The 24,577-nt window shown below is 45.1% G+C and overlaps 2 protein-coding genes across 7 annotated transcripts in view; one reads left to right on the forward strand and one right to left on the reverse strand.

Moving 5' to 3' along the window:
• Positions 1-20,763, reverse strand: part of TMCO3 (transmembrane and coiled-coil domains 3) — a 61,177-nt gene extending 40,414 nt beyond the window's left edge. For 3 of the 5 annotated variants that reach the window (XR_009459196.1, XR_009459197.1, XM_006272464.4), the window contains exons 1-5: positions 20,487-20,680; positions 17,988-18,120; positions 11,769-12,309; positions 5,245-5,424; positions 2,208-2,399 (exon numbers count right to left, since the gene is read on the reverse strand). Coding sequence is in view for 3 of the 5 variants with exons in the window: in XM_006272464.4 (XP_006272526.1) it covers positions 2,208-2,399; positions 5,245-5,424; positions 11,769-12,290 (894 nt within the window). In the remaining 2 variants the exon portion in view is untranslated. The other 2 variants (XM_059721055.1, XM_014600469.3) reach the window with 2 other exon arrangements.
• Positions 20,764-20,996: 233 nt separating this feature from the next.
• The window catches only part of DCUN1D2 (defective in cullin neddylation 1 domain containing 2), a 37,648-nt gene continuing 34,067 nt past the window's right edge, over positions 20,997-24,577 (forward strand). The window contains exons 1-2 of one of the 2 annotated variants that reach the window (XM_006272469.4): positions 20,997-21,097; positions 23,733-23,949. In XM_006272469.4, the coding sequence (XP_006272531.1) occupies positions 21,095-21,097; positions 23,733-23,949 (220 nt within the window). In that variant the 5' untranslated portion in view covers positions 20,997-21,094. Of the gene's footprint in view, positions 21,098-21,328; positions 22,257-23,732; positions 23,950-24,577 lie in introns of those variants that run through there. The other variant, XM_006272470.4, reaches the window with a different exon arrangement.

Below are 24,577 nucleotides of genomic sequence, written 5' to 3' on the forward strand. Positions count from 1 at the left end.
TTTCCCAAGTCCATCATTCTTTTTACCCAGATAAGAATAACTGATAAAAGTTTCCTAGGCAGATGTTGTCAGAGATTGTAGAAATGACCAATATAAAAATCAATGTTTTGGAATGCACAGTACACAGAGGCCTGAAAAAAGGGCTAGTGGCTTTGATGACTTGAAGAAATTGTTGTTTGTTTGTTTTTTAAATAAGTCCAAAAGCCTGATGATAGTGTTGTGAAATGGAAAATACATTAGTTTCCAAATCTTCCTGAAGATCAAGGGGGCTTCTATAATCTTAATATGAGTTTCTGATAATAGGAAATAGAATTTGAGATTGTTTTCATTTACTAGACCACAATGGCTAAGTACAGACAGTCAAAAAGCCCAAGGCTGAATTGATTCAATCTTTGCAGGTTAGTCTAAGCTGCGTAGATCAAACCAATAAGCAAGTGAACAGATATTCACTCTTGATTCCAGAAATGCAGCTACATGCCTGCAGTGGCCCAGGCCAGAAGCTGGGGGGCACTAGAGCACGTCTCCCTGCTCTGCTGAAGTAGACAGCTTGGGCCAAGGCTAGCCCACCCACCCTGCAAAATGGGGGAGGGGGAAAAAGCATTGTGTGGGAAGAAGAAAGCATCCTGGGATGCTGGGGGACTGTGAGTAACTTGAATCTGGAAGGGATCTAGGACAGAAATTCAATAAATTGATTTCAACTTAAGTCAGTTAAGTCTGACATTACATCTATTAAGATTGGCTAAAACCAGTTTAAGGTCATTTTGAAAATGGTTTATGTGCACTGAATTTCTGTTCTATTACAGATTTGAACTGGTTTCTGATCACTTATATTGGTTTACGTGTAATTTCTGTCCCTTGCCCATAAGTAAGTGTCAGAGCCTTCATGATGATTTCCCAGTTGAGTACTCCACAATCTGCTCGGTTTGGGCATTACACGTAAGAACCTGAGGGTTCTTAAGCTTTTCTCCATTCAAATAAGCTACAGTATTGTCTCTTTAACTTCTATAGCACATTTCCCATATTCAAACAGGCTGTGCATTCCTCTTATGAAAAACAGAACCCCATGATCCTACTGCTTTAGATCCCCAAGATCAGTGATCTTTTCTCTTCAGAGTTCCAACATTATAGGCACTCCAAGTTTACAACTGATCTCTTCAGACATATAACATGAGACAGAGAGATGCACAGGCTTTGTAAGGAGGCTTCAAAGAATAATCATTCTTTACTTAGCCTATTAAAAACAATTATTATATAGAAATATCCCTTGCCTTTGCATTAATTTGATTAGCTGGGTTTAATCAATAAACATATCTACTTTATATAATAATGGCCGAATTAATGTTAAAGCCCTTATATATTTTTAAAATAGAAAATGCAACAGAAATAAACACCAGGTGGAACCCTTGTCTACACTGCTGCTGCAGCTGGCAGAGCCAGACTCCCTACGCAGCACAGGGCAGAAATGATCATAAGTGGCTCTGGGGCTCCCCCATGCCTGCATCTGCAGGGGACAGTAGCAATAGAACACAGGTTCCTCCTTCCAGTGTCTCCTCCCAGCCAGCAGGGGAGACAGGAAGAAGAAGGAGGGAACCAGAGCCAAGCAAGCAGTAGGTGCTGAAAAGAGAAACCTGAGCTAAGTGATGCCACTGCTGTTCCTGGCTAAGCCAGCTGTTCTTTGCAGTGCGGGGCAGGAATGGATTAGGAGCAGCTCTGGGGCTTCCCATGCACCCAGATCAGCGTGGGACATCACTGCTCCTCACACCTCCCAGCTGAAGCTGTCTCATGTTAGATTCCAAAATGAGACTTTGTTTCTTACCCTCCCCTTTATTGAACAGGGTGGGGGGGGAACCTCATATTGGAATCAAGTAAATATGATATATGCCAGTGAGCTGACTATGCCCTGTGATAGCCTGACCTTGTGCCAGTCCCACCAGTCTGGAACACTGTCCCACAGGTGCAAGCTAATCAACTTAATACAAGACACAAGGGTGCATGTTGCACATACACCAAATTCATGCCACAAACATCCATACATGTCCTGTTGTACCTTAGCATAAAGTACAGCCAGAACCTCAGTGAAAATGGAAAGCATGAAATAATGGGAAAATATCTGAGAGAGAGAGGGATACCAAAACCACACACACAAGTCAAAGGAGGTGCTGGCAGGCAAAAAAAAAAAGTAGGTAAGAGTCCCCACAGCAATTTACCTTTATGAAATGATGATCAGCACGAGGAATGGTTGAATCCCTGGGCTTGGTAAGTATATACTGATTGTTCTGGGAATCAATAAGCATACTAAGACCTAAATCATCTTCCACTTCTCTTTTTGACATATTTATCTTGGAGTCTGCTTCATCTTCTTCCACCCTTAAAACTGCCTCAAAGTTAACACCTCTCACCTGACAGAGAAAAAACAAAACAAAATAAAACCTCAACATTTCCTAGAAGTATAAATTTCATTGTCAAAAGTATCTGTTTAGAAAGGAAAGAAGGAAATGAGAAATTAAAGTTGCTGGAAGATTTTTCTCCAGAACTTACAAAAATAATTATAGCATTTGACCTTGAAGTAGTTTATCACAATTTATTTCATTAAATGGTAAGCTTGTTGCCACAGTTGAGATTCCATCATTTGTAGTTGTTGAAACATTACATTTCAATATTTTTTTAATAAAGTTGAATTATTTTCAGTTGAAACCCCTGGACTGGCTGCATGTTAACACCTTTTAAGTATCTTAAAGCACTTGTTATTTGATTTAAAGTTATGCCACTCCAGGACAGGATTCTCTCTAATCTGCCTAAATTTGCTCCTATTCCATTAATTTGTGGCCACTCTCAACCGCTTTTCTGCGCAAGTTAAAGTCGTTCAGCATCCCAGAAGGCAGGGGGCCCTCCTGAGTCAGGGCAAGTGGGGATGCAGGGGCACAGAGCCTCATCTAGCCCTGGGAAGTATCTGGCAGAGGGAGCACTGAAGCCCCAGAGTGCCTGGCACTGCAGAGGATGGCTCCCGCCACTGCTGGGGCTGGCGCTGCTCCCAGCAGGAGCAAAGCAAGCCAGCTCAAGTGGATGGCACCACCTCCCTCCTGCTACTGCTCAGACCAGTTCTGCTCCTGGGAGCAGAGCCGGTTGGAGTGGTGGTGGCAGAGAAGGGGTGTCCCTACCCCGCTTAGATCATCTGACTCTGCTCCCACTGGGAGAAGAGCCAGTCAGAGCGGTGGTGGGGAGGCAGTGCCTCCTCCCTTTGCCCCCCACTCAGACTGGCTCACTCTACTCCCAGTGGGAGGAGACCTGGTCTGAGCAGCAGCAGGATGCACCACAGCTACCAGGCACTCCAGGGCTGCAGCACTTGCTCTGCTTGGTGGGAGCTGTGAGCCTGTTCCTTCCCTAGCTCCTAGTCCTGCCCCTGCTCATCAAGTCTCTAATGGCAAGTCACAGCTGTGCAGGTGAAGGACAGTGAGAGCAGGGTTTTTGCCTTAATGTGCGACTGCTCCACTAAGCCAAATAACAGTAAGTGAATCAACATTTGTGCGGCTTTCAGCATAAGGTGCAACAAGGTCCTAAATAACCCTTCAGGTAATTTGAAGACTGGTATCAAATCCCTCCTTAGTCTTCTCTTCTCTAGACTAAACAACCATAGCTTTTTCAGCCTTTCCTCACAAATCACAGGCTTCTAATCATTTCTGTCATTCTCCGTTAGACTCTTTCCAGTCCATCCATATACTTCATGAAATGTGGAACCCAAAAATGGACACAGTACTCCAAATAAGGCCTCACCAGTGCTGAACTAAGTGAAAGAAGAATTACTTCCCTTGATTTGCAAGTGACATTCCTTTTGATACAACCTAGGATGCTGATGATTTTTTTTTTGTTTTGCCACAAGAGCACACCATTGGCTCCTATTCAGCTTAAATTCTACTGCGACTCCCAGGTCCTTCTCTGTTCTCATTTACGATAATAAAATGTAAAAAAGCCTGTCAAATGTTTCTTGCTATTCTGAAGTAGGATCAAAAGAAAGGCCCTGAGCTGACATTTCAACATTTCTTTTCCCCTAGCAGACACAGGGAAAATGGGGGAGAAGAAAAAACCCTTAGAGAAATATGAGCCAGTCTTCCTCTTCCCAGTTAGCAATAGCAGCAACCAGCAGTTAGATCTGGGTTTCTTCCACACCACCTGAGAGTGACAGGGAAAAGCTGTTAAATTCCCAGCTTCAACACATACACAGAGGCTTACCTGGAGGATGCTTCCCACCATATGTAGAGTGCCAACACGACATTGCAAGTAAGCCAAGAGATTAAAAGCAATGAAGTCAGAAGTGAATGAAAACAATAACAACTAAATTGAAAGATCACAAACCTGTTTCATATTCTACCTTGTACACCATTTCTTTTCCCAGACTGTGAAAACAAATTTCAAGAATTCTTCTTCTCCTATCAGGCAGGCAAGATTCTTTGGGTAAATGTGATATCTTTTATTAGACCAACTAAATAGTTGGAAAAATTGTTCTTTACAAACTTTCAGGCACAAACACCCTTCTTCAGGCATAGGGAGAGTCTGCTGGTATGCTCTCCTGGGTGGAATAGAAACCAACATGCACAGTGCAAGTATGTGAAAATGAAAATGTGTGGCAGGGAAGATCAGAGGGGACAGGAGAAAATAGCTGCAAGACAGGCAAGTGGGGGGAGAGGGGGGGAAGAGGGGAATTTTGACTTGGTGATAGAATGTAGCTGGTAAAATGAAGAGAGGTTACTGGGGCTGTCCACTGGCAAGCAGGTTATAATGTGCCATAAATCCAAACAATAAATCTCCCTTTATATTCTCAATAAGAGATTATTATCATCTAATAATAGAAATAAAACTTTAATCCTGTATCTTGCAAGCCTAGATATCAGCATCCTGACCTTGAAAATTGTGTATGTTGTGATGTGGAACATGCATGTCAACAATAAAAACAATGCACCAGCAATTGTATGAGTTTCAATTGATAAACAAACACACTGCTGAGAAAGGAAATTACCAGCTTCATGGCAAACAGTAAAAAAAAAAAAATTCACAAGTCTCTATCTATAAGAGGTGCAGGATAAAACTTATGTAATAACATTTGAATATTTAAGAAAAAAAAAAATCACCAAGTTGTGACCACAATTTAATAAATTTGGCACCACAACAGCATCAATTCAATACTTAGTTCAGACTAAAAGTGAATGTACACAAATCAGATGCCAAAACAGTTTCTAGACTATCACTTACAGATTTGTTGTCATCAAAGGCATGTTCTTCAATTTCCTCTTCCAGTCTATCAGCTGCCTTCCTGACATCTTCAAGAATTTCATCAAGCATGGACAGGCTTTTATTCTGATGCTGCATATTCTTGATGGCTTCAACCTGATGTTTTTCTGCTGCTAAAAGCTCAACATATTCCATTTCCTCCTATTGGATTTTACAGCAAATAAAAATGAGGTGCTCTTTTGCTCTTTGAACAGGATGATCTTGCCTGATGTTTATAGCCATTGCTTTTGAAACAAATCATTTTTATGAATATTAGAACTGCCCAGCTGATACAGCAGTTCTTCTGGAATATTGCTTTTTTTTTTTTTTTTTACTGTCAGTTTATATTATTTGAAAAGACTTATCTGCCAGTTTGTACAGGTGGGAACCTCTGTTTTATTACAGTTTAGAAGCAACTGGAAGGCTCCAAATGAGGGAGTATTAGAAAAGGAGCATCTCAAGGTGCTTTCAAGGAAATATCAATTGCAGGGCCAATATACACTTAGAAGTATGGCTCTGATAGTCAGATCAAGCAGAACAATGGAAAATACACCAAATCAAGTTTATTTAAACCTTATATAAAACAGAACCCCCTGCTGAATGAAATATCAATTACAGATCAGAGAATGATTCATTTCAATCTTTTGGAGATGTATTAATTTAGGAACAATATTTAAGAATTTGGAAACTAGAAAACTGTGTCAGGATTCTCCTTTTTTTTTTTTTTTAGATTCACAGCATTACTGGCAAATGCTATTTGGACCTTCATAGAGCTAACATCAAGGCCAAAGGGCAAAACAGCATTGCACAAGTAATTCCTGCATTCATTGATGAGCTCATTCTCTTCTTGAACTGAGCAAATCCATTTTATTTAGTCAAGAGGAACAGATTATGTCTCCCTTGATGTTAATGCTGGGACAACAATCTGTTTAGAGTAAAACCTGTTACTTCAGTCTGCTCTTTCAAACCTCCTCCTGCTTAAACTCAAGCCTTATTAACACATTCAAGAATTGTCAGAAACCAATCATATTATCATAGTAATACCCTTATCAGGGGAATCACTGTTGGTATTACTGGAGTAAGCGGAGTTTAGGGGGAAGAAAGGGAAGGTGGAATAAAAAAAATAATAGACAAGGTTTTATCTATTAGCAAGGCCAAATGCTGGTCTTTATTTCTTCATCTCTGGTTTCTGGTAACAAACATTTGTGTTTTCATAATTTTCCTAAAGACTGCCTACTACTTATTCTTCTCTAGCTCTGTTAGAAAGTCCCATTTAAGAGGGAAAAGCCGACTTCATATACAAGCTCTAGACCAATCCACAGACACTTTATTTGGATGGTAGTAGCCTAGAACACAGGATGCATTTAACAGTCAAGTTTCCTTCCATAAAAAAGAGAAGAAATTATTTTGCCACCTCCTTCCCCCAATCAGAACAGTTAGTTACAACTATCTCTGTTTACTTGGTGGAAACAGCTTCAACTGTATCAGAGATGTTTCTCCCCCTTTCCATCCACTCCGTAACTTTGTAAGCAAATATCTCAGGGCTGCACTGGAGCAAGGGGAGTCACATAAGGAATTGCTAAAAAGAAGAAACATTTTCATCTCTTACTGTGTGCAAGGCAAAAGTGTGCACTGTAGTATACCCACTACGCTGTGCCTCACAATGGTATGGAATGAGATGCCTTTTTAAAATGACGTTAAAATAAAAGTTCTTGACAAATTTAATTCACTGGTTAATACATCAAGAATTGGGACCTATTCTCCTCTTGCATGTCTACCAACAAGATTCAGAGCAAAGTCCTATAGAGAACACCATCTTGCTTCTGCTGCCCTGTGCTGTTAAGAAAGGAAACAGTGGCATATTTCTACCAAGATGCATCCCCAGGCCCTGGTTATTGTTTTTCATATCACCACCTGGTTAGTAGGTGCCCAGTAAATCTGAAGCTCCCACAAGGTAAGTTGAAGTTTCTGTCACTTCTCTTCCTAAGCACCAGTAGAAAACAAAAGTAGTCTCTACCATTTTATTCCTCTTTTAGCCTGCCTTTTTTGGCTGTCCTTCAAAAAATTGACACTTTTTCAAGCGAGAGATGACATTTGCCCAGCACTCAGCTAGGAAATACTTCCGTTCACTCGGAATAAGGAAATGAAAGAAACATTACTATAATCCTTGGAAATCAGCACCTAATCACCCAGTAGGAAATTGAAAAGGAACATCTTGTGGATACAAAGTTTAGAACACCACAAGAAACTAGAACAAAACTGGAAGTAATGCAGTCATTGCAATTTGAAAGCAAGTGATCTTAAGCAACTCAGGTAAGCTTTCTCCCCCCCCTTCCCCCACAAGAGTTATACCTTACTGACTTTCCTATAATAAATAATGAATTAGGGAGAAAAGACACTATTTAACCAACCACACACTTGCTAGGATAAACAGTCAGGTAAAAGGAAAAAAAATATCTTTTTTGTCCTAAATAACATGTTGACCTAGCTCACAAGAGAACCTAAATTCCCCCTTCCTGCAGAATCTAAACTTCCATTTAAAAAGAACTTCTATCCTAGTATAAACATAACCTTTCAGATGTGTGGCAAGTGTGACCTAACAAAGTGGCCTTCTCAAGAAAGCAGACAGATTGCTCCAATATTCCTTTTGTGATGGTTTCCTTGTCAAGAAGCTGAAGAGTGAAATAAAAAAGTGGAAAGCAGTGGACATAATATACCTTGATTTTAGCAAGGCTTTTGATACCATCTCCCACAGCATTCTTGCAAGCAAGCTGAGGAAGCATGGATTGGATGAATGGACTATAAGGTGGATAGAAAACTGTCTGGATTGTCCAGCTTAACAGGTAGTAATCAATGGCTCAATGTCTAGCAGGCACCCGGTATCAAGTGGAGTGCCCCAGGGGTCAGTCCTGGGGCCTGTTTTGTTCAATATCTTTATTAACAATCTGGAAGAAGGGAATGGAGTGCACACTCAGCAAGTTCGCAGATGACACCAAGCTGGGGGGTGCAGTAGATACACTGGAGGGTAGGGCTAGGATTCAGAGTGACCTAGACAAACTGGAGGATTGAGCCAAAAGAAATCTCATGAGGTTCAACAAGGACAAGTGCAAAGTCCTGCACTTGGAACGAAAGAATCCCATGTATCAGTACAGCCTGGGGACTGACTGGTTAACAAGCAGCTCTGCAGAAAAGGACCCAGGGGTTACAATAGATAATAACATAAATATGAGTCAGCAGCGTGCCCTGGTTGCCAAGACGGATAACAGCATACTGGACTGGGCTACATTAGCAGAAGTGCTGCTAGTAGACTGAGGGAAGTAATTATTCCCCTCTAGATGTGGCCTCACCAGTGCAGAATAGAGTAGTGTCCAGTTTGGGCCCTCCCCCCACTATAGAAAGGACAAGTTGGAGAGAGTTCAGCAGAAAGCAACAAAAATGGTTTGGAGGCTGGGGGACATGACTTTTGAGGAGAGGCTGGGGGAACTCGAATCCCGATGCGAGGAAAAAGAGGGAATCCCGATGCGAGGAAAAAGAGGGAAGGGGGCCAGGAGGCTTCCTTGGCTGACCAGAGAAATCCAGGGCAGCCTAAGGGCCAAAAGGGGAGCACATAAAAAGTGGAAACAGGGAGAGATCACCAAAGACGAATATACCTCCTCTGCTCGCGCTTGTAGGGAGGCAGTTAGATGGGCCAAAGCTACCATGGAGCTGAGGATGGCATCCCAAGTAAAGGACAACAAGAAATTGTTTTTTAGATATATTGGGAGTAAAAGGAAGACCCAGGGAGGAATAGGACCCCTGCTAAATGGGCAGAAACAATTGGTGACAGACAGGGGGGACAAGGCTGAACTCCTCAACGAGTTCTTTGCCTCAGTGTTCCTAAGTGAGGGGAATGACAAGTCTCTCACTGGGATTGTAGAGAGGCAGCAGCAAGGCGCCAGACTACCATGTGTAGACCCTGAGATGGTGCAGTCACTTGGAAGAACTGGATGCCTTTAAGTTGGCAGGCCCGGATGAGCTCCATCCGAGGGTGCTGAAGGCACTGGCCAACATCATTGCAGAGCCACTGGCGGGAATATTTGAACGCTCGTGGCGCATGGGCAAAGTCCCGGAGGACTGGAAAAGGGCCAATGTGGTCCCCATTTTCAAGAAGGGGAGGAAGGAGGACCCGGGCAACTATAGGCCAGTCAGTCTCACCTCCATCCTTGGCAAAATCTTTGAAAAAATTATCAAGGCTCACATTTGTGAGAGCCCGGCAGGACAAATTATGCTGAGGGGAAACCAGCACGGGTTCGTAGCAGGCAGATTATGCCTGACTAATCTAGTCTCTTTTTATGACCAGGTTACGAAATGCCTGGACACAGGAGGAGCGGTGGATGTTGTATACTTAGACTTCAGGAAGGCCTTCGATACGGTATCCCACCCCATACTGGTGAACAAGTTAAGAGGCTGTGACTTGGATGACTAAACAGTCCAGTGGGTGGCGAATTGGCTGGAGGGTCGCAACCAGAAAGTCGTGGTGGATGGGTCGGTTTCGACCTGGAAGGGTGTGGGCAGTGGGGTCCCGCAGGGTGCGGTCCTTGGACCGATACTCTTTAATGTCTTCATCAGCGACTTGGACGATGGAGTGAAATGTACTCTGTCCAAGTTTGCAGATGACACAAAGCTATGGGGAGAAGCGGACACGCCAGAGGGCAGGGAACAGCTGCAAGCAGACCTGGACAGGTTGGACAAGTGGGCAGAAAACAACAGAATGCAGTTCAACAAGGAGAAATGCAAAGTGCTGCACCTAGGGAGGAAAAATGTCCAGCACACCTACAGCCTAGGGAATGACCTGCTGGGTGGCACGGAAGTGGAAAGGGATCTTGGAGTCCTAGTGGACTACAAGATGAACATGAGTCGGCAGTGTGACGAAGCCATCAGAAAAGCTAATGGCACTTTATCATGCATCAGCAGATGCATGACGAATAGATCCAAGGAGGTGATACTTCCCCTCTATTGGGCGCTGGTCAGACCAGAGTACTGCATGCAATTCTGGGCACCGCACTTCAAGAGGGATGCGGATAACCTGGAGAGGGTCCAGAGAAGGGCCACTCGTATGGTTAAGGGCCTGCAGACCAAGCCCTACGAGGAGAGACTAGAGAACCTGGACCTTTTCAGCCTCTGCAAGAGAAGGCTGAGAGGCGACCTTGTGGCTGTCTATAAGTTCATCACGGGGGCACAGAAGGGAATTGGTGAGTTTTTATTCACCAAGGCGCCCCCGGGGGTTACAAGAAATAATGGCCACAAGCTAGCAGAGAGCAGATTTAGATTAACTGTGAAGAAGTTCTTCTTAATGTCCAGAGTGGCCAAGGTCTGGAACGGGCTCCCAAGGGAGGTGGTACTCTCCCCTACTCTGGGGGTCTTCAAGAGGAGGTTATATAACCATCTAGCTGGGGTCATCTAGACCCAGCACTCTTTCCTGCTTATGCAGGGGGTCGGATTCGATGATCTATTGAGGTCCCTTCCGACCCTAACATCTATGAATCTATGAACTGGGTTTATTTAGTTTGAAGAGAAGACTAAGAGGAGATTTGATAGCAGCCTTTAACTACTTGAAGGGTCGTTCCAAAGAGGACAGAGCTAGACTGTTCTCAGTAGTGACAGAAGACAGAACAAGGAGAAATGGTCTCAGTGCAACAAGAGAGATTTAGATTGGATATTAGGAAAATATCTGTCACTAGGATGGCGATGAAGCACTGGAACAGGTTACCTAGAGAGGTGGTAGAATCTCTGTCCTTGGAGGTTTTTAAGACCCATCTTGATGAAGCCCTGGCTGGAAAAATCTAGTTGGGAATGGTCCTGCTTTGAGCAGGGGTTTAAACTAGATGACCCCTTGAGTGAGGTCCCTTCCAACCCTAATTTTCTATGATTCTGGAGAGCTTCACTACTATTTAGAACTTTGCAGGCATGTAGTGAAATGATCAAAAATCCTGTCAGCAATATGATTGCCAGAGCTTCAGAAAGTGATAAGCCACAGAAGCCAGTTCCTGGCTGCCCACAAAATACTGGCAGCAAGGATGTTGGGAGTTTGGTTAGAAACCTGTTGTCAACTACACACAACCCATAACAAGAATGATCTGGTGGGAGACTTGTGGCTCACCAGAGAGGAACCCAACTCTGAATTTTTTCAACACTATGGACACCTCTTTTGAAATTTCTGGGCTTATCTTGCAAATCATGTTTGCACACTTAAAAGTTGTGTGGCACTCCTGGCATCACTGAAAGGATCGGAAGCCACCCCGTGGTGCCATGGCACCCCCCTGAGTGAGAATCAACTGATCTAAAGAAAACAAATTTATTCTAGCTTCATTCAAAATTCCATTTTTAATAAAAGTGTTGTGTATTTGCTGTAGCTCCACATTTTTAATGCATTTTAAAAAGTATTTAAAAACATATTACTATACAACTGGAAAAACTGCTAATAATTTTCCCATATTAACCTCCATAGAAAATTTTAAATCACTAACCTTAATTGCAGCTTCCCTCAAGGCCTCCAATCGCTGTCTACTACTATCTTTCATATTTACAACATCTTTGTAATCACCTTGAAGAGCTCTTTGCAGTCCATGGATTGCTTGAAAGACGGAGTTTTCACTTTCATTTAGCTCCTTTTGGAAAATTTCAAATGTATGTACCTGAAATAATTTCTCTTCATCTGATAGCCTCAAGTCTTTCTCCACTGCTTTTATTGCATTTTTTAGTTTATTAAGGACCACATTTTTCTGACGAAGGAGCCCAGACAATTTTCTGCAGTTTTCTGAGACCCACTGTCTTCTCTGAGTGACAGCAGCTCCTTTCCCACGATGCAGCTTTATTGCATGCTTTACTAGATCATCATGTTCCGCCGTGTTCGCTAATTGACAACAAAGCAAAGAAATCAACGTCCATAAGGAAATAAATACAATTGCCTTCATTGTCCACTTTTTATTATGGTTGGGAGAAACATAACTTGGAATTGTCCAAAGCCTTCTGCTACAGGCTCTCTGCATCTCAGATACACATGTTATGCTGAAAGGTAATAAAAAAATCAGCAGTCAGACAAAGTTTAATAATAGAGCCCTGGATCCACAGTGAAAAAAACAAACTCAGAGACAACACGTTCAAGACAATGAAATTTGTTTTTTAATAAAAGTAATGTGTTCTCCTTAGACCAACAGATAGTTAAAACCAAGTCTCCCTGGGTTAGTAACATATTTTTGTTTTCTTGCTCTTCAAAACACATTATTCCACTTTAAACCCATTAAAGCTGGAAAGTTTAGCAGTTCCAGACACAGTTGTCAGTTATGAGATATGGAAGTCTCAAAACCAAAGCAAGAAAACCCCACTATTATTCAGTTAAATTGTTAGGATAACGTTGTACATAATTAAAAACATAAAAAATAATTCCTCTTCCAGATACTCTGAGATGGTTTTCAAACTTCTATTAAAAAGGTTTAGTTTTATGTAGTTTAGATTATAGTTTGAATGTATGGGATGCTTTGGATAGGGATGATCTTGTATTAGGCAGGGGCTTGGACTAGATGTCCTCTGGAGGTCCCTTCCGGCCCTACTTCTCTATGATAACTAAAAAGTCTATGCGAATTATTATCAAGGGTCCCAAAGCATGTTAAGTACAGTATAAAGATTTTTTTTTAATTATTGCCTCAAAGAGGTTACAGCATACACAACACATAGCAATGAAACTGCCTTGATATTTAGTCACTGACCTTGAGCTTTCAGAAGCTATGCAGTGGTCTCCAACCATAAGCCACACTATGCAGAATGTGTTTAAAAAATGATTCAGAGGGGAACATTAAAATAAATCAGTATCATTCAGAAGCCAGTTTGCTAGTAACTATTTTTAATTCTTTATAAAAAAGACTTTTCAAGACTGTTCTTCAATTTAAAGAAACAACAAGTATTTGTTTTTTAAAAACATCTACTATAGGTTCTCAAACCATAGTAAAAATCTGCACAAACTCCATTGATTTAGAAATTTTATATAAATGTAATACCCAACAAAGTGAAATTAAGTTACCTGTAAAAATGTGCTTGCCATCTAAACTTACTATTTTTTAATTGCAGAATATCAGTAATTAAATTTCAACAAATTTTCAACAGAAGAAATAAATATTTGTTTCATTTTCAACTGCAAATTTGAACTTTGGTCAAATTAATTATAAACAACAGTGATCACAAATGGAATACAATAATGATTGCCTGGGACCAGCTTTCCTACAAGATGCTGTCTGCCCTGCAGGACACTACCAGTTGCAAAGCAGGGGTCAGCAACCAACAACCAGTGGGCTGGATCCTGCCCAAAAATGTTTGATCTAGCACAGGGGATCAGTGGCCTCAAAAATCTGATCTGGCACAGGAGCTGCACCATGCCACCTATCCTCTCCGCTACAGAGACTGCTGCTCCATCACGTCTGCACTAATCCTTGATGGACAGGGGTTAGAAATCAGCGAAGAGTGTAAGTGCAGGCAGCTGGCCGCTCCAGGTTGTAGCCCTCAACGAGGCCTGGGTTATAACCCACAGTCTATGCTGGCAAAAGGCTGCTGACTCCAGAATTAGAGATTGCAAGGTCCTTGATAAATTAGAAGGAAATAGTTGCTCAATGCTCCATTACACCATGTTGTTGGAATTCATGTATGTCGGTTTCAGGAAGTCTTAGATAAGCTCAGGGGTGGGTAAAATATAGCCCGTTGCCAGACCCGACCCACCAACTGATTTTATCTGGCCTGCAGATGTAAAACAGCACCGTGTGGCAGGCCCTGGGTGAGCCACGCTCACCTTTGCTGGTGGGTGGGGTGGGCAGCAGCTCTAGCTCCAGCTGGCACCCCAGGGGACATTGGGCAAAAGCAGTCCCACCCACCCACCACCACCCAGTGCCAGCAGAGGCTGGAGCCAGAGCTGCTGCCCACCAGCAGAAGCAAGAGTCCAAGCATAGCTTCCACATGGTGTTGGGTGCACAGGGCTGCTTCCACCCAGCATCCCCTGTGGCACCTAGGAAATTCATCCTAGCCCCATAAGCCCTGGCCAAGTCACAGTCAGGCCCCAGTCTCTATTGCAGGAGGCACCCAGGGCCTGCAGGGCTGGACTGCATCTCCCAGGCACTGTGGGATGCTGGGCAGAAGTAACCCTGCCCACCTGGCACCGTGAAAGGCCCTATGCAAGCCATGTTCAGACCACGATGGCTCCAGCTTCAGCCACAGCACAGTCCTGGGTAGGCAGGTGGGGCTGCTTGTACCCAGCAGCTGCCAGCATCTGAGTGTGGCTCATCCAGCTCCTGCACATGGGGGATGAAGCCTGGCCACAGGCCTTCATGCTGTTCTGCCCTGCCCTGCCATCAGAGCTTCTGGGAACTGCAGGGTGGAATGCACACACCAGGAGCCCTGATGACAGTGTGGGCTGGGCTGCAGGTGTTGGCTTGCAGTGAGGCATGGGGGAAAATGGCCTGGGGCCAGGAACTGCACGTGTGCAGCCCTCAACAGCTCACCAAAACTCATTCAAGTAACCCTCCAGCCCAAATAACTGCCCACCTCTGGACCAGCTACCTTCAAGAAATATCCCAGGGCTTCCCCCCCCCAAGTTCAAATGAAACAAGTGAGGTGGAATACTACGAGCAGGGATCTGGGTTTTCCATTGCCCACAGAAAAAGCCAATGTCCCCCTTTAAAGGAAAAAGACCCAGATGTTCCAATTTAAAGTGGGAAACCACAAGCTTCCCCTTGCAAGCTGGCAGAGTTCCAGCCTGAAAGGAGCTGCTTGGGTCTGGGGGGAGGGAAGGCAGGGAGTGCAATGTGCATGTGCACACACACACACACACCTAGCAATACAGTCAGGCAGGGTGGTGGGAGCTCCTCCCTGCAGATAACTCTGGGGGATGTGTGGGGCATAAGCAATGTGTGGCGGGGCACAGTAGAGGGCACAACTTCCTACCAATGCATCTCAAGCAAGACCCAGGATGTCATTCTCCCGTTGTACTTGGCCTTGGTGAGGCCACAGCTGGAGTACTGCACCCAATTCTGGGCTCCACAACTTAGGAAGGACATGAAGAAGCTTGAAAGAGTCCACAGGGGAGTTACATGCATGATCAGAGGACAAGAGAAGAGGCCTTATGAAGAGAGGCTGTGAGCTATAGGACTCTCCAGCCTGGAGAAGTGCAGGCTCAGGGGTGACTGGGTGGCAGTTATAAGTACATAAGAGGTGTCCATCAGGATCTGGAACAAACTCCCCCCAGAGATGGTGCAAGCACCTATTCTGGACTATTTCAAGAAACATTTGGACATTCATCTTGCTGTGATCCTTTGACCCTATCTGACTTCCTGCCCCTTGGGCAGGGGGTTGGACCTGATGATCTTATGAGGTCTCTTCCAGCCCTAACGTCTATGAAATCTATGAAACTCCATGCTGCCATGGCCACCCTTTGCTGTGGGGTGTTGGGTCCAGCTGGGCTGCAGCCCTGTGCCCCTAGATTGAGGTATTGGCAACAGTTAGTGAAGGAGGGAGGGAGTGTGCACTGCTCCCCTATCTGCCAGACCGGGCACCCTCAGGACAGGGTTGGCAGTGGGGGTGTGCCTGGGGGTGCTGCCCAGTGAGGGGCTCCTGGCAGCAGCAGTATGGCTCCCAGCAGCAGCGGCATCAAGTCTAGCAATCCGGCCAGACTGCAGCCCTGTGCACCACAGGAATCTGGGGGAGCATGTCTCCCCCCATGGTCTCCCAACATGTTGCTAACAGGCATGCCCAGATCACCCCTGTATCATCAGGGGGCCTCCCTAATGGTGCAGGGTCAGTTTGGGCTCACCAGAGCTTGGCCCCTGATGGCCTAGAATAGCCCCACACCATTGGGTACCCCCCAATAGCACAGGGGCGATCCAGGCACACTGGAGGTTGGCACATGGCCCCAATGGCATGGGGCTGGTACAGGCCATCAGCGGCCAAGCTCTGGTAAGTCTGGAGCAGCAGGCACCATCAAGGCAGGGACCAAGCTCCACACAGTCCCCACTCCAAACCAACACCCCCCTGCTCCACACACTGGGGGACTAGAGGCCCCCTCCAGCAGGGCAAGGGGCAGCAGGGGGCTTGGGGCTGGGAATGAGGAGCACCCCTGGCTCCTTGCCACCGCCTCTGCCCCTTCCTGAGCCACGTTGAGGGTGCTGTGACACCCCCTTTCCCTCCCCACCTCAGTACCCTGGACAGTTGCCCTCGCTGCCCATCCCTAAGGCCAGCTCTGCTAGCAGGGATGGAGGTGGTAGCACAGGGAGGTATAGGTCATGATGGCAGGGCTAGAGGGGGCTGTGGCTTGAGAGGGAGGCACTGGCCTATCAGGGCTGCTCAGCAGCACAAAAAAAGCGGGGCGGGCAAGGGAATAGCCACAGCTAGACCCATGTCCTGATGAGTGAAGGGGACAGTGGGAACTCTTATTTTTCAGGATAAAAAAAATAACAAAATCAAACACCAAAATATATAGGTATTTAAAATTTATTTTATTATAATGATTGAGGTACTGGTAGGCTTCCAAACTGCTTTAAAACTAAATATATCAATAAAACACTGTGCTCAACTGATACATACATATATGGTGGCGTTTCATTTTAATTGTGGAAAAAGATGGATTTGGGAGTTTTTAAATCAGATAATTTTGGATTTTTAAACAAAGGAAAGCAGGATCCCTGATCATGAGATAATTTCAGTGGAGTCTATACATTGGCTTATGTCTGGTCACCACTAACAGGACTTGTTACTCTCTCCCTTCGTTAATATACAAGGTGTTAATATTTGAACACAAGCTTGCCTGGAGATAGGAAAACTCTGTCCTACTTCTGTTCTCTCTTCTCTGGAGAAAAACCCCACCCATTAAACTATTCCTCATCGGTTATGTTTTCTAAACGTGTCTTCAATCTCGTTGCTGTCAACTAGGGGCTCTCTAGTTTGTTTTTCTTAAAATGCAATGCCAAAGCCATGCCACCCTCATCCACACCAACTAGAACAGATAATTACCTCCCACGCATAATTCCTTTCACTGTGGGCTGTGCTGAAATTAGCTTCCCTTAAAATCAGAATATTGGTGATTCACCATTATTGAGTGATTCTTTGTAAGCCACAGCTTTTCTGCCAACACTGGAGTTGTGCATTTGATTTTTCTTCCCTAAACTTGGCACTTTGCATTTATCTTTATACAATTTCATAGGGGTGTACTGATAAAGATTTTTTTGGCCGATACCGATGGTTGATTATTAACCAGAAATAATCAGCCACTACCGATCTGATAGCCAATATGCAGCCTGGCAGCTTAGAGAGCAGTGTCTGGCTGGTAAGTCAGGGTTAGATGGGATGGAAGGGGCATGGGGGTGTGGGGGGCAGATCAAGGCCTCCACAGAAAGGGAAGGAGTGGGGCTGGGGCAGGTGCTGCACAGCCAAAGCAGAGGATGGAGCTGCAGGCGGCTCATTGGGGTGAGATGGGGAGGGGCAGCAGCTCCTGCTGCTGCATGCACCCCCGGGGGGAGGGTGAATTTAATGTGATCCACAATTTTTATAAAAGTATTTTTTTTATTCCAGCCCTCAAATCATTAATGAAAATACCGGGCAGAACTGAAGCCAGAAAAGCCCCCTGTAAGATCTCACTTGAGATGCCCTCCCAGTTCGACAGCAAACGATAAGTAGTTTTTTGAGAGCAATTTTTCCACCAATTTTATACTCACCTGATTATGATTACATCTAGACATCTTCCTCTTTTGCTTGTTCATGAAGATGTCACTTGGGATAGTGCCAAATACCTTAAAAAAGTTAAGAAAATTCTCATCTACTGCTCTCTTATCCATTAAGCCAGTTACCCTGTGAATGAAGAAAATGAGATTGGTTTGACAAGATGGTCTTGACAAACTTGTAACAGTCTTCTTTTCATTCATTGTTGAGGTACTTGCAAGTTAACTGCTTACTTATTCGTTCCAGGACCTTTCCAGAGATCAAAGCTAAGTTGGCTGGTCCTTTCAACAAAAAGGAAAAATGTGCATTTTGCTTGCCCCTCTCCAATCCTTTGGGATCTTGCTGCCCTCCCCCCACAAATTCTCAAAGATAATCACTGATGGTTCGGAGATTACTTTAGCTAGTTTCTTACTCACTGTGGGATGATTTTAGTCATCTTGAACTTAACTATCTTACCTAAATATTCCTAAACCTGTTCTTTACAAGCTCTGGCAAGACCTTCCAGCATCCTGTTAAAATGTCATTTAATTAAGAATTTAATTAAGAATCCAAAAAGTGCCTTTTTCAGTGATGGACCTAGCTTCAGCCTTCTTTGTGTTCCCTGTTATCACTAGTTCACCCATTCCATAACAGATCCCTACTCCCCTTTGTTTTCCTCTTCTGGTTGCCTTTTATGCCCTTGCTAATTTTAACCTGTTTTGCCCCTTAGCCTTTCTGAGCACCTCCAGACAAGCACACACATGTGGTTTGCGGTACCTCAAAGCTGTTTAAGGCACTGCAAACCATACGCAGCACAAGTGGACCCATTCACCATACTGCTAATTTACTGCGCAGCACCAAAATTTGACACCAGGGGGTCTCGGTGTCAAAAAAGCCTCAGAAAAAAAAAAAAGGAGGGTCACACATGCAGCAGCAGCATGCACCACCAGAAATGAAGCCTGGCTGCCCCAGGCAGCTGGATCAGCACCACTACTGCGCTGGGAGGTCCCCAGTAACACTGCTGGGACCTCTACCCCACCTGGGACAATTTGCCACACACTAGAGCAGACATGCAGGGCATGCCCTGGAGCAAAAAACAGTGGCACCTGTGGGAAACATATTCCCCTACATGTGTCCACGTTTGAATGCACCCTCTGATTTTACCCTTATATGATTTAAGGGCTCTTGCCTCAGGGTGTACCTCTTTCAATCTCTTGTAGGAGCCCGCTCTGATCCTCAGGTTACTGAAAGAGTTCCTTGAGCAGGTAGAAAAGGCTCAAACTACTGCCTACCCTTCTGCTGGACAGCAGGCAGTTGTGCAGTTAACAATGTCTCTCTCAGACCCCTGCCACGCACATGTTACATATATCATGCAATTAACTTGTGAACTGTGCAATACGTTTAGACCTGGGCTAACTGAGACTGGCCATAAGCACAGAGTAATTATCACAGACTGAACCAGTGAACCATGGCACTACATCTAGACGGGTCTCGCATAAAAAGTATCATCACATGATCAAAATGACTACCCAGTTATAAAGCAAGTCAACCAGCTGTAGGCCCCTGCAACACAGTACATATATCAGCAACTCACTGGCAAGTGCCAGGCCACACCTGCAAAGTAATTATCACCTGATAAAGAAGAACAATCCAGAGATAAAAAGCTATAAACCTAGTGCTTGAAAATGCCTGACCACTCTTGAGCTGGTCTCTAATCCAGCCTGAAATACGAGCATGAGGTAGGGACCCTCAGCCATGAACTCCCCAGCTCTTTCGCACTCCCTCCTCTCTCAGGGCCTTGTTACAGTCATTTTGAGCAGCTACTGGACCTCTTAACCGCTGGATTGTCTGCACATTAACAACTTAAAACGGTTTTAAGCACTCATTATGCGGCTCAATGTGACAACACTCGAGGGCAGGATCATCTCCGATCTGCCAGATCCAGCTCCCCTTCCATTAAGGTGCTGAAACCCTCCAGGATCCCAGGCTCTCTCGGCCACTCGCAGAGCAGAGTGGGTCCCCAGCTCCCTCAATCACAAGTTTCATCAATCAGTTTGACCTAAATCAGTGAAGCCAGATCTGACCTCCAATCAGGTTGATCTTCAACCAGTTCTGGCTGCTCTGAAAGAGGTTTACGTGTGCTGAACTTCTGCTCCGTTACAGGTGTAAACCAGTTCCTAATTGCTTAAACCGGTTTGTGTGCAACTTCTGCCCCTGGCCCAGTGACGAGTCACAGCAACAGCTCCAAGTCCTGCCCCCCCGCTCACCGAGCCTCTAGTGGTAAGTGGGGGCAGGCAGAGGAGGTTTCCAGGGTGTGGCTTTCAAAATTCAAGGTAACGCTGATGCCCATCAACAGCCTCAGGGGCCACAAGGCCCTCAGACCCCCCCCCCCAGCCTCGCTCTGCTCCTTACACAGGTGCCCCCCAGAGCCAAGCCCAGCTGCCCCCGCTCCCAGGGGCCCCAGGCTGTGTAGGCCCCCCCCGGCCCCCGGCAAGGCGTCGCGCGCCTGCTCCTACCGCGGCGACGAATCCCGGGCACCGCCCGCGTCTCCAGCTGCCGCTTCCGCCCACACCTGCAGCGGGAGGAGCCGAGGAGAAGGGCGTGGAGGGGAGAAGGCAGGGCGAGCGCTGCCACGTCATCGGCGACAACCGTCCCAACGACCGCGGCGGGGGGGAAGGGGAACGGAGACCGAACGGATCCACAGCCACGCCCTCACCGAGCGCCGGCGCGGCCCCTTTAAGCGCAAGGCATCCCGGGCTTGGATAGGGCCCGGTCTCGCTGAGGGGCGCGGTGCACCACGGGAGTTGGAGTCGCCGGCTCTTCCCATCCGTCCCGTGCATCACGGGAGCCAAAGTCACTGCCTGCCCGTGGCGGCGCGGTGCATCACGGAAGTGGTAGTCCGCGCAGCGTTGAGTAGTGCCGGGCTCGCGCACCGCCTGCCACGTTCCGCCAGTGCCGCCCGGGCGGGAGAGGGGGCTGCTCCCGCGCGGCCCCCGCGTCCCCCCTCTCCCCTTGCTCCGCGCCCGGCGCCCGTTCGCGCCCGGTGATAGGCGGCCGGGCCGCGCCTGCGCGGAAAGCGGCGGCGGCGCTGGGCAGTGAAGTTGGGCAAAGCACCGGTGATAAAATGGTAGGTGGGAAAAGCCTGGCCTGGCCTGGGCTGGCCCGGCCTCACCGCCCACCCCTGCCCGGCCGCCAGGGGAGGCCGCACGCGGGCCCGGCAGCGGCGTCACAGCCTCCCGTGCTCCCCGTGGGGGGGGTCGGACCGGGGAAGGTCACCGGGGGCAGGGCCCGGGCCGCGGGGGTGGGGGGCGGGGCTGGTATTTTGGGCGCTGACGCGCCGCAGCCCTTTCCCTTTTTCGGGCAGGCAGGAGCCGGGTCCCCTTGGGGGAGGGGCCCCCTGAGGGGGGCGACGGTTGTGTCGGTTTGTGACGTTCCAGGGCCCCCCGTGACCCGCGCGGGGGAGGGGGCGGGGCGTTCCCCCTTCCCCTCCCCCCCGTCTCTGGGGTCCCTGGGCACTGCTTGGAGGAGCCCCTGCTGGTCCCAGTTCCTGGCCTCAAGGCATCGCCTGGTGTTTGCAGCGCCTGTGTCTGCCTCTGGTTGAAGTCCTAGGTGCAGGGAAACCCACCTGCTCCTCAGGGGCTCCTCAGGGGCCCAGGAGGTGGCAGGGGGGGTGACATGTAGGCATCTCTTTTTATTTATTTTTTTTCAAGAGGCATCAAAGCTGGTGTAAGAGGTGATATCTTTTATTAGACCAATGAGATCTTTGCAAACAAGTTATTTTATTTTTTTGCAAGCTTTTGGGTGCACACCCCCTTCTTCAGGAAGAGAGCAGAGATTGTCAGAGTTAGGTGGAAATGAAAATTCCTGTTACACAGGAGAGCTTGAAGGTGTGGTGAAGTCTCCAGTTTGGTGTAGTTCATTTTGTCCAGGTTAGAACTTGCCCCCCTGCCTGCGCTAAGCCGTCATGGTGCCCCCCGCCCCACATTACACCTCTAGAAAAGGCACAGAGACAGGTGAGCGTCAGCCAGGTATAGACGGGATGGAATAAGTTCATTGGCCGGGCTTTGTCTCTGTCTTGCAGGAGTTGAGGGTTTCCTTTTGATACAGCAAAGCCCAGTGCAGGTGAGGTGGGGTTGGTGGGTTTGCACATGCGAAGAGCTGATTTTTTTTTTTTTTTGTCCTTGTGCCGAGTCACCTGTTGTTCACTGGGATCTTGCGTGAGCCATGCAGGATTTGAGTTGGGAGCTCAGATATTTCCATTTCCCTGAGGGGGTCTTGACACAAGTGTAAGTCATTTTCTGAACTGGAGTAAGAAAAGTCCTTTCAAAATGCCTTTGTAAAATCTATTATAGGTTTGTTTTGGTTTTTTTCCCCCCCGTCATTGCAATCAAAGTTGTTTCCAGTTTTGTTTTCATCACTGTTTTTCAATTGTCGGAGCTACATTTCAAAGAAAAGCTACATGTGCATGTTGGGTGCATGATTCAGGTCTCTTTTATGACCAACTGCAATAACATTCTAATAGGGTCACCGTGTTTAGTATTTACAAGAGATAATCAGTAAATAGTAACTGTATGTACAGTCAGACTAGTATAATATTGAAAACTGCATAAGTGATAGCTTTTTCTAATGCTGTGAGATTAGAAAGTCTTTGCTTAATGTTATACATGCTTGTTGATTTAAAATTTAAGATTTAGTTATGTCCCCACAAGATAACTTTGTAAAACCTATCAGTTAACAAAAGCAAGAAATATTAAAGAAAAGAAAGGAGCAAAAAGGAAAAAAAGTATTGCAGAGAGCAGTTGTAAAACACTTTCATACCTTTTTTTGTCATCTTTTAACTCCACTTTCCTGTTCTCCAACAGTATGCTCTGGGTTGTTGTAGAGCATTGGCTTACTGCAGTTAATAAAAACATTTATTGGTTTCTGTAAATCCTTGTTTTTTCTGGTTATTGCACAGCAGTTAATACATTATGAGAATAGAAGAGGTACTGGTATTAAAGCTTTTGGTTAGACGTACAAGAACTTTTTAGTTTCATAAGTTAGAGCAAATCTCTAACTTTGCTTTAGGAGTTGTGTATTCTTCTAAATTAACTTGGGAGCAACAATTGTTCCTAATTGTTTCTGACATTCAGATGTGAAATGTGCAACTTTGTCTTAAATGGTCAATTGGAAAATATTGTATTGTTCATTAGTTCTGGAAAAAAATAGGAAAACTCTTAAGATTATTCAGAGTAAAAACTCAGTTTTTTACAAGGCCTTTACAGACACAATCTCAAATTTGAGAGAGTCATGTTTTTGAAAATTTTTGTTATCATGAACTTATTAATCATAGACTTACTTTCAGCATGTTAGAATACTGGTCAAAGTCATAGTGGGCTTTCAGGTTTTTTTTGCGGGGGTGGGGAGGTTAGAGTTTTTAACCAAATAAGTTTTAAACCTTACAGGAAATGGAACATATAGAGGTCAGACACTTTTAAAAAAATGTTTCTGTGTGTGCAAGTAAAACAGTGATCGGAGTTTATTATTGCCAAAATATTTGCTGCTGAAAGTGTGTTTAGAAATGCTGGCATTTCAGTTTTCAGAAGAAAATGCTGTCTTTAACTGCAGAAGAACAAGGCTTTGTCTTTCTGTAATTCTGAAGTGGGAGATGCCACACACCAAGAAATTTAAGCCCCTTTTTAAGATAGGCATTAATAGTAGAGTGCTGAAACAAACTTCTGGATTAGCTTCATTGGCTTTCCTGCTTCTTTTGCATCCCAAAGCATAAGCTTAAATCGTCTCAGAAGGACAAGGTCCGCCAGTTTATGGCATTTACCCAGGCTGGTGAAAGGACTGCTATATACTGCTTAATGCAGAATGAGTGGAAACTAGAAGTGGCAACAGACAACTACTTCCAGAACCCAGACTTGTACTACAAAGAATCCATGAAAAATTCAGTAGACAGAAAGAAATTAGAACAATTATATAACAGATACAAAGGTAAGGATCAGTTTTATAACTTATTTAATTTACATTACATTTATACCTTTACTTTTTGCCACTAGTAACATTTTTAGATAAAAGGTTGCTAACATAATGTCCAACTGTTGTTACTTAGTCTGTGTGTTGCTGCACTTGAGAGGTTTGCTTCGCTGTAAGGCTATCTGTCTACTATTGCATGGCTCAGTGTTCATCCCAATCTTCGGATTGTTTTACTTGTAAAATGTAAAAACACCTTGACAATGGGAAATATAATGCAAGAACTGAGCGAAATGAAACTAAATCCAGTTACTTAAAAGGGGGGACTTATTATCTGTAAAGGACGTATGTATGACCTACTGTCCATAAACTATGTTAAGGAATTTTTGTATGTCATATGTTATGTGGTAACATGATTATAATTCCTGTATTAAATACTTTTTCAAAATTAAATTTAGATTAAAGATGGTGGTAGTATTGTTATTTATACTACAAAAACATTTTCAGATATAGGTAAGGTTCTGACAAATCTGTTAAGTAAGGAAATGTGATTAAGGTTGAAACTCCATCCATAATTTACTTTTTGTGTTTGAATATTACAGCACAAGTCATGTAAAATGACCTGTTAAGAGATTCTTGGTGGGAAAAC

Source organism: Alligator mississippiensis, chromosome 1 (assembly GCF_030867095.1).
Source record: "Alligator mississippiensis isolate rAllMis1 chromosome 1, rAllMis1, whole genome shotgun sequence".
In the NCBI taxonomy this organism is placed as follows: domain Eukaryota; kingdom Metazoa; phylum Chordata; order Crocodylia; family Alligatoridae; genus Alligator; species Alligator mississippiensis.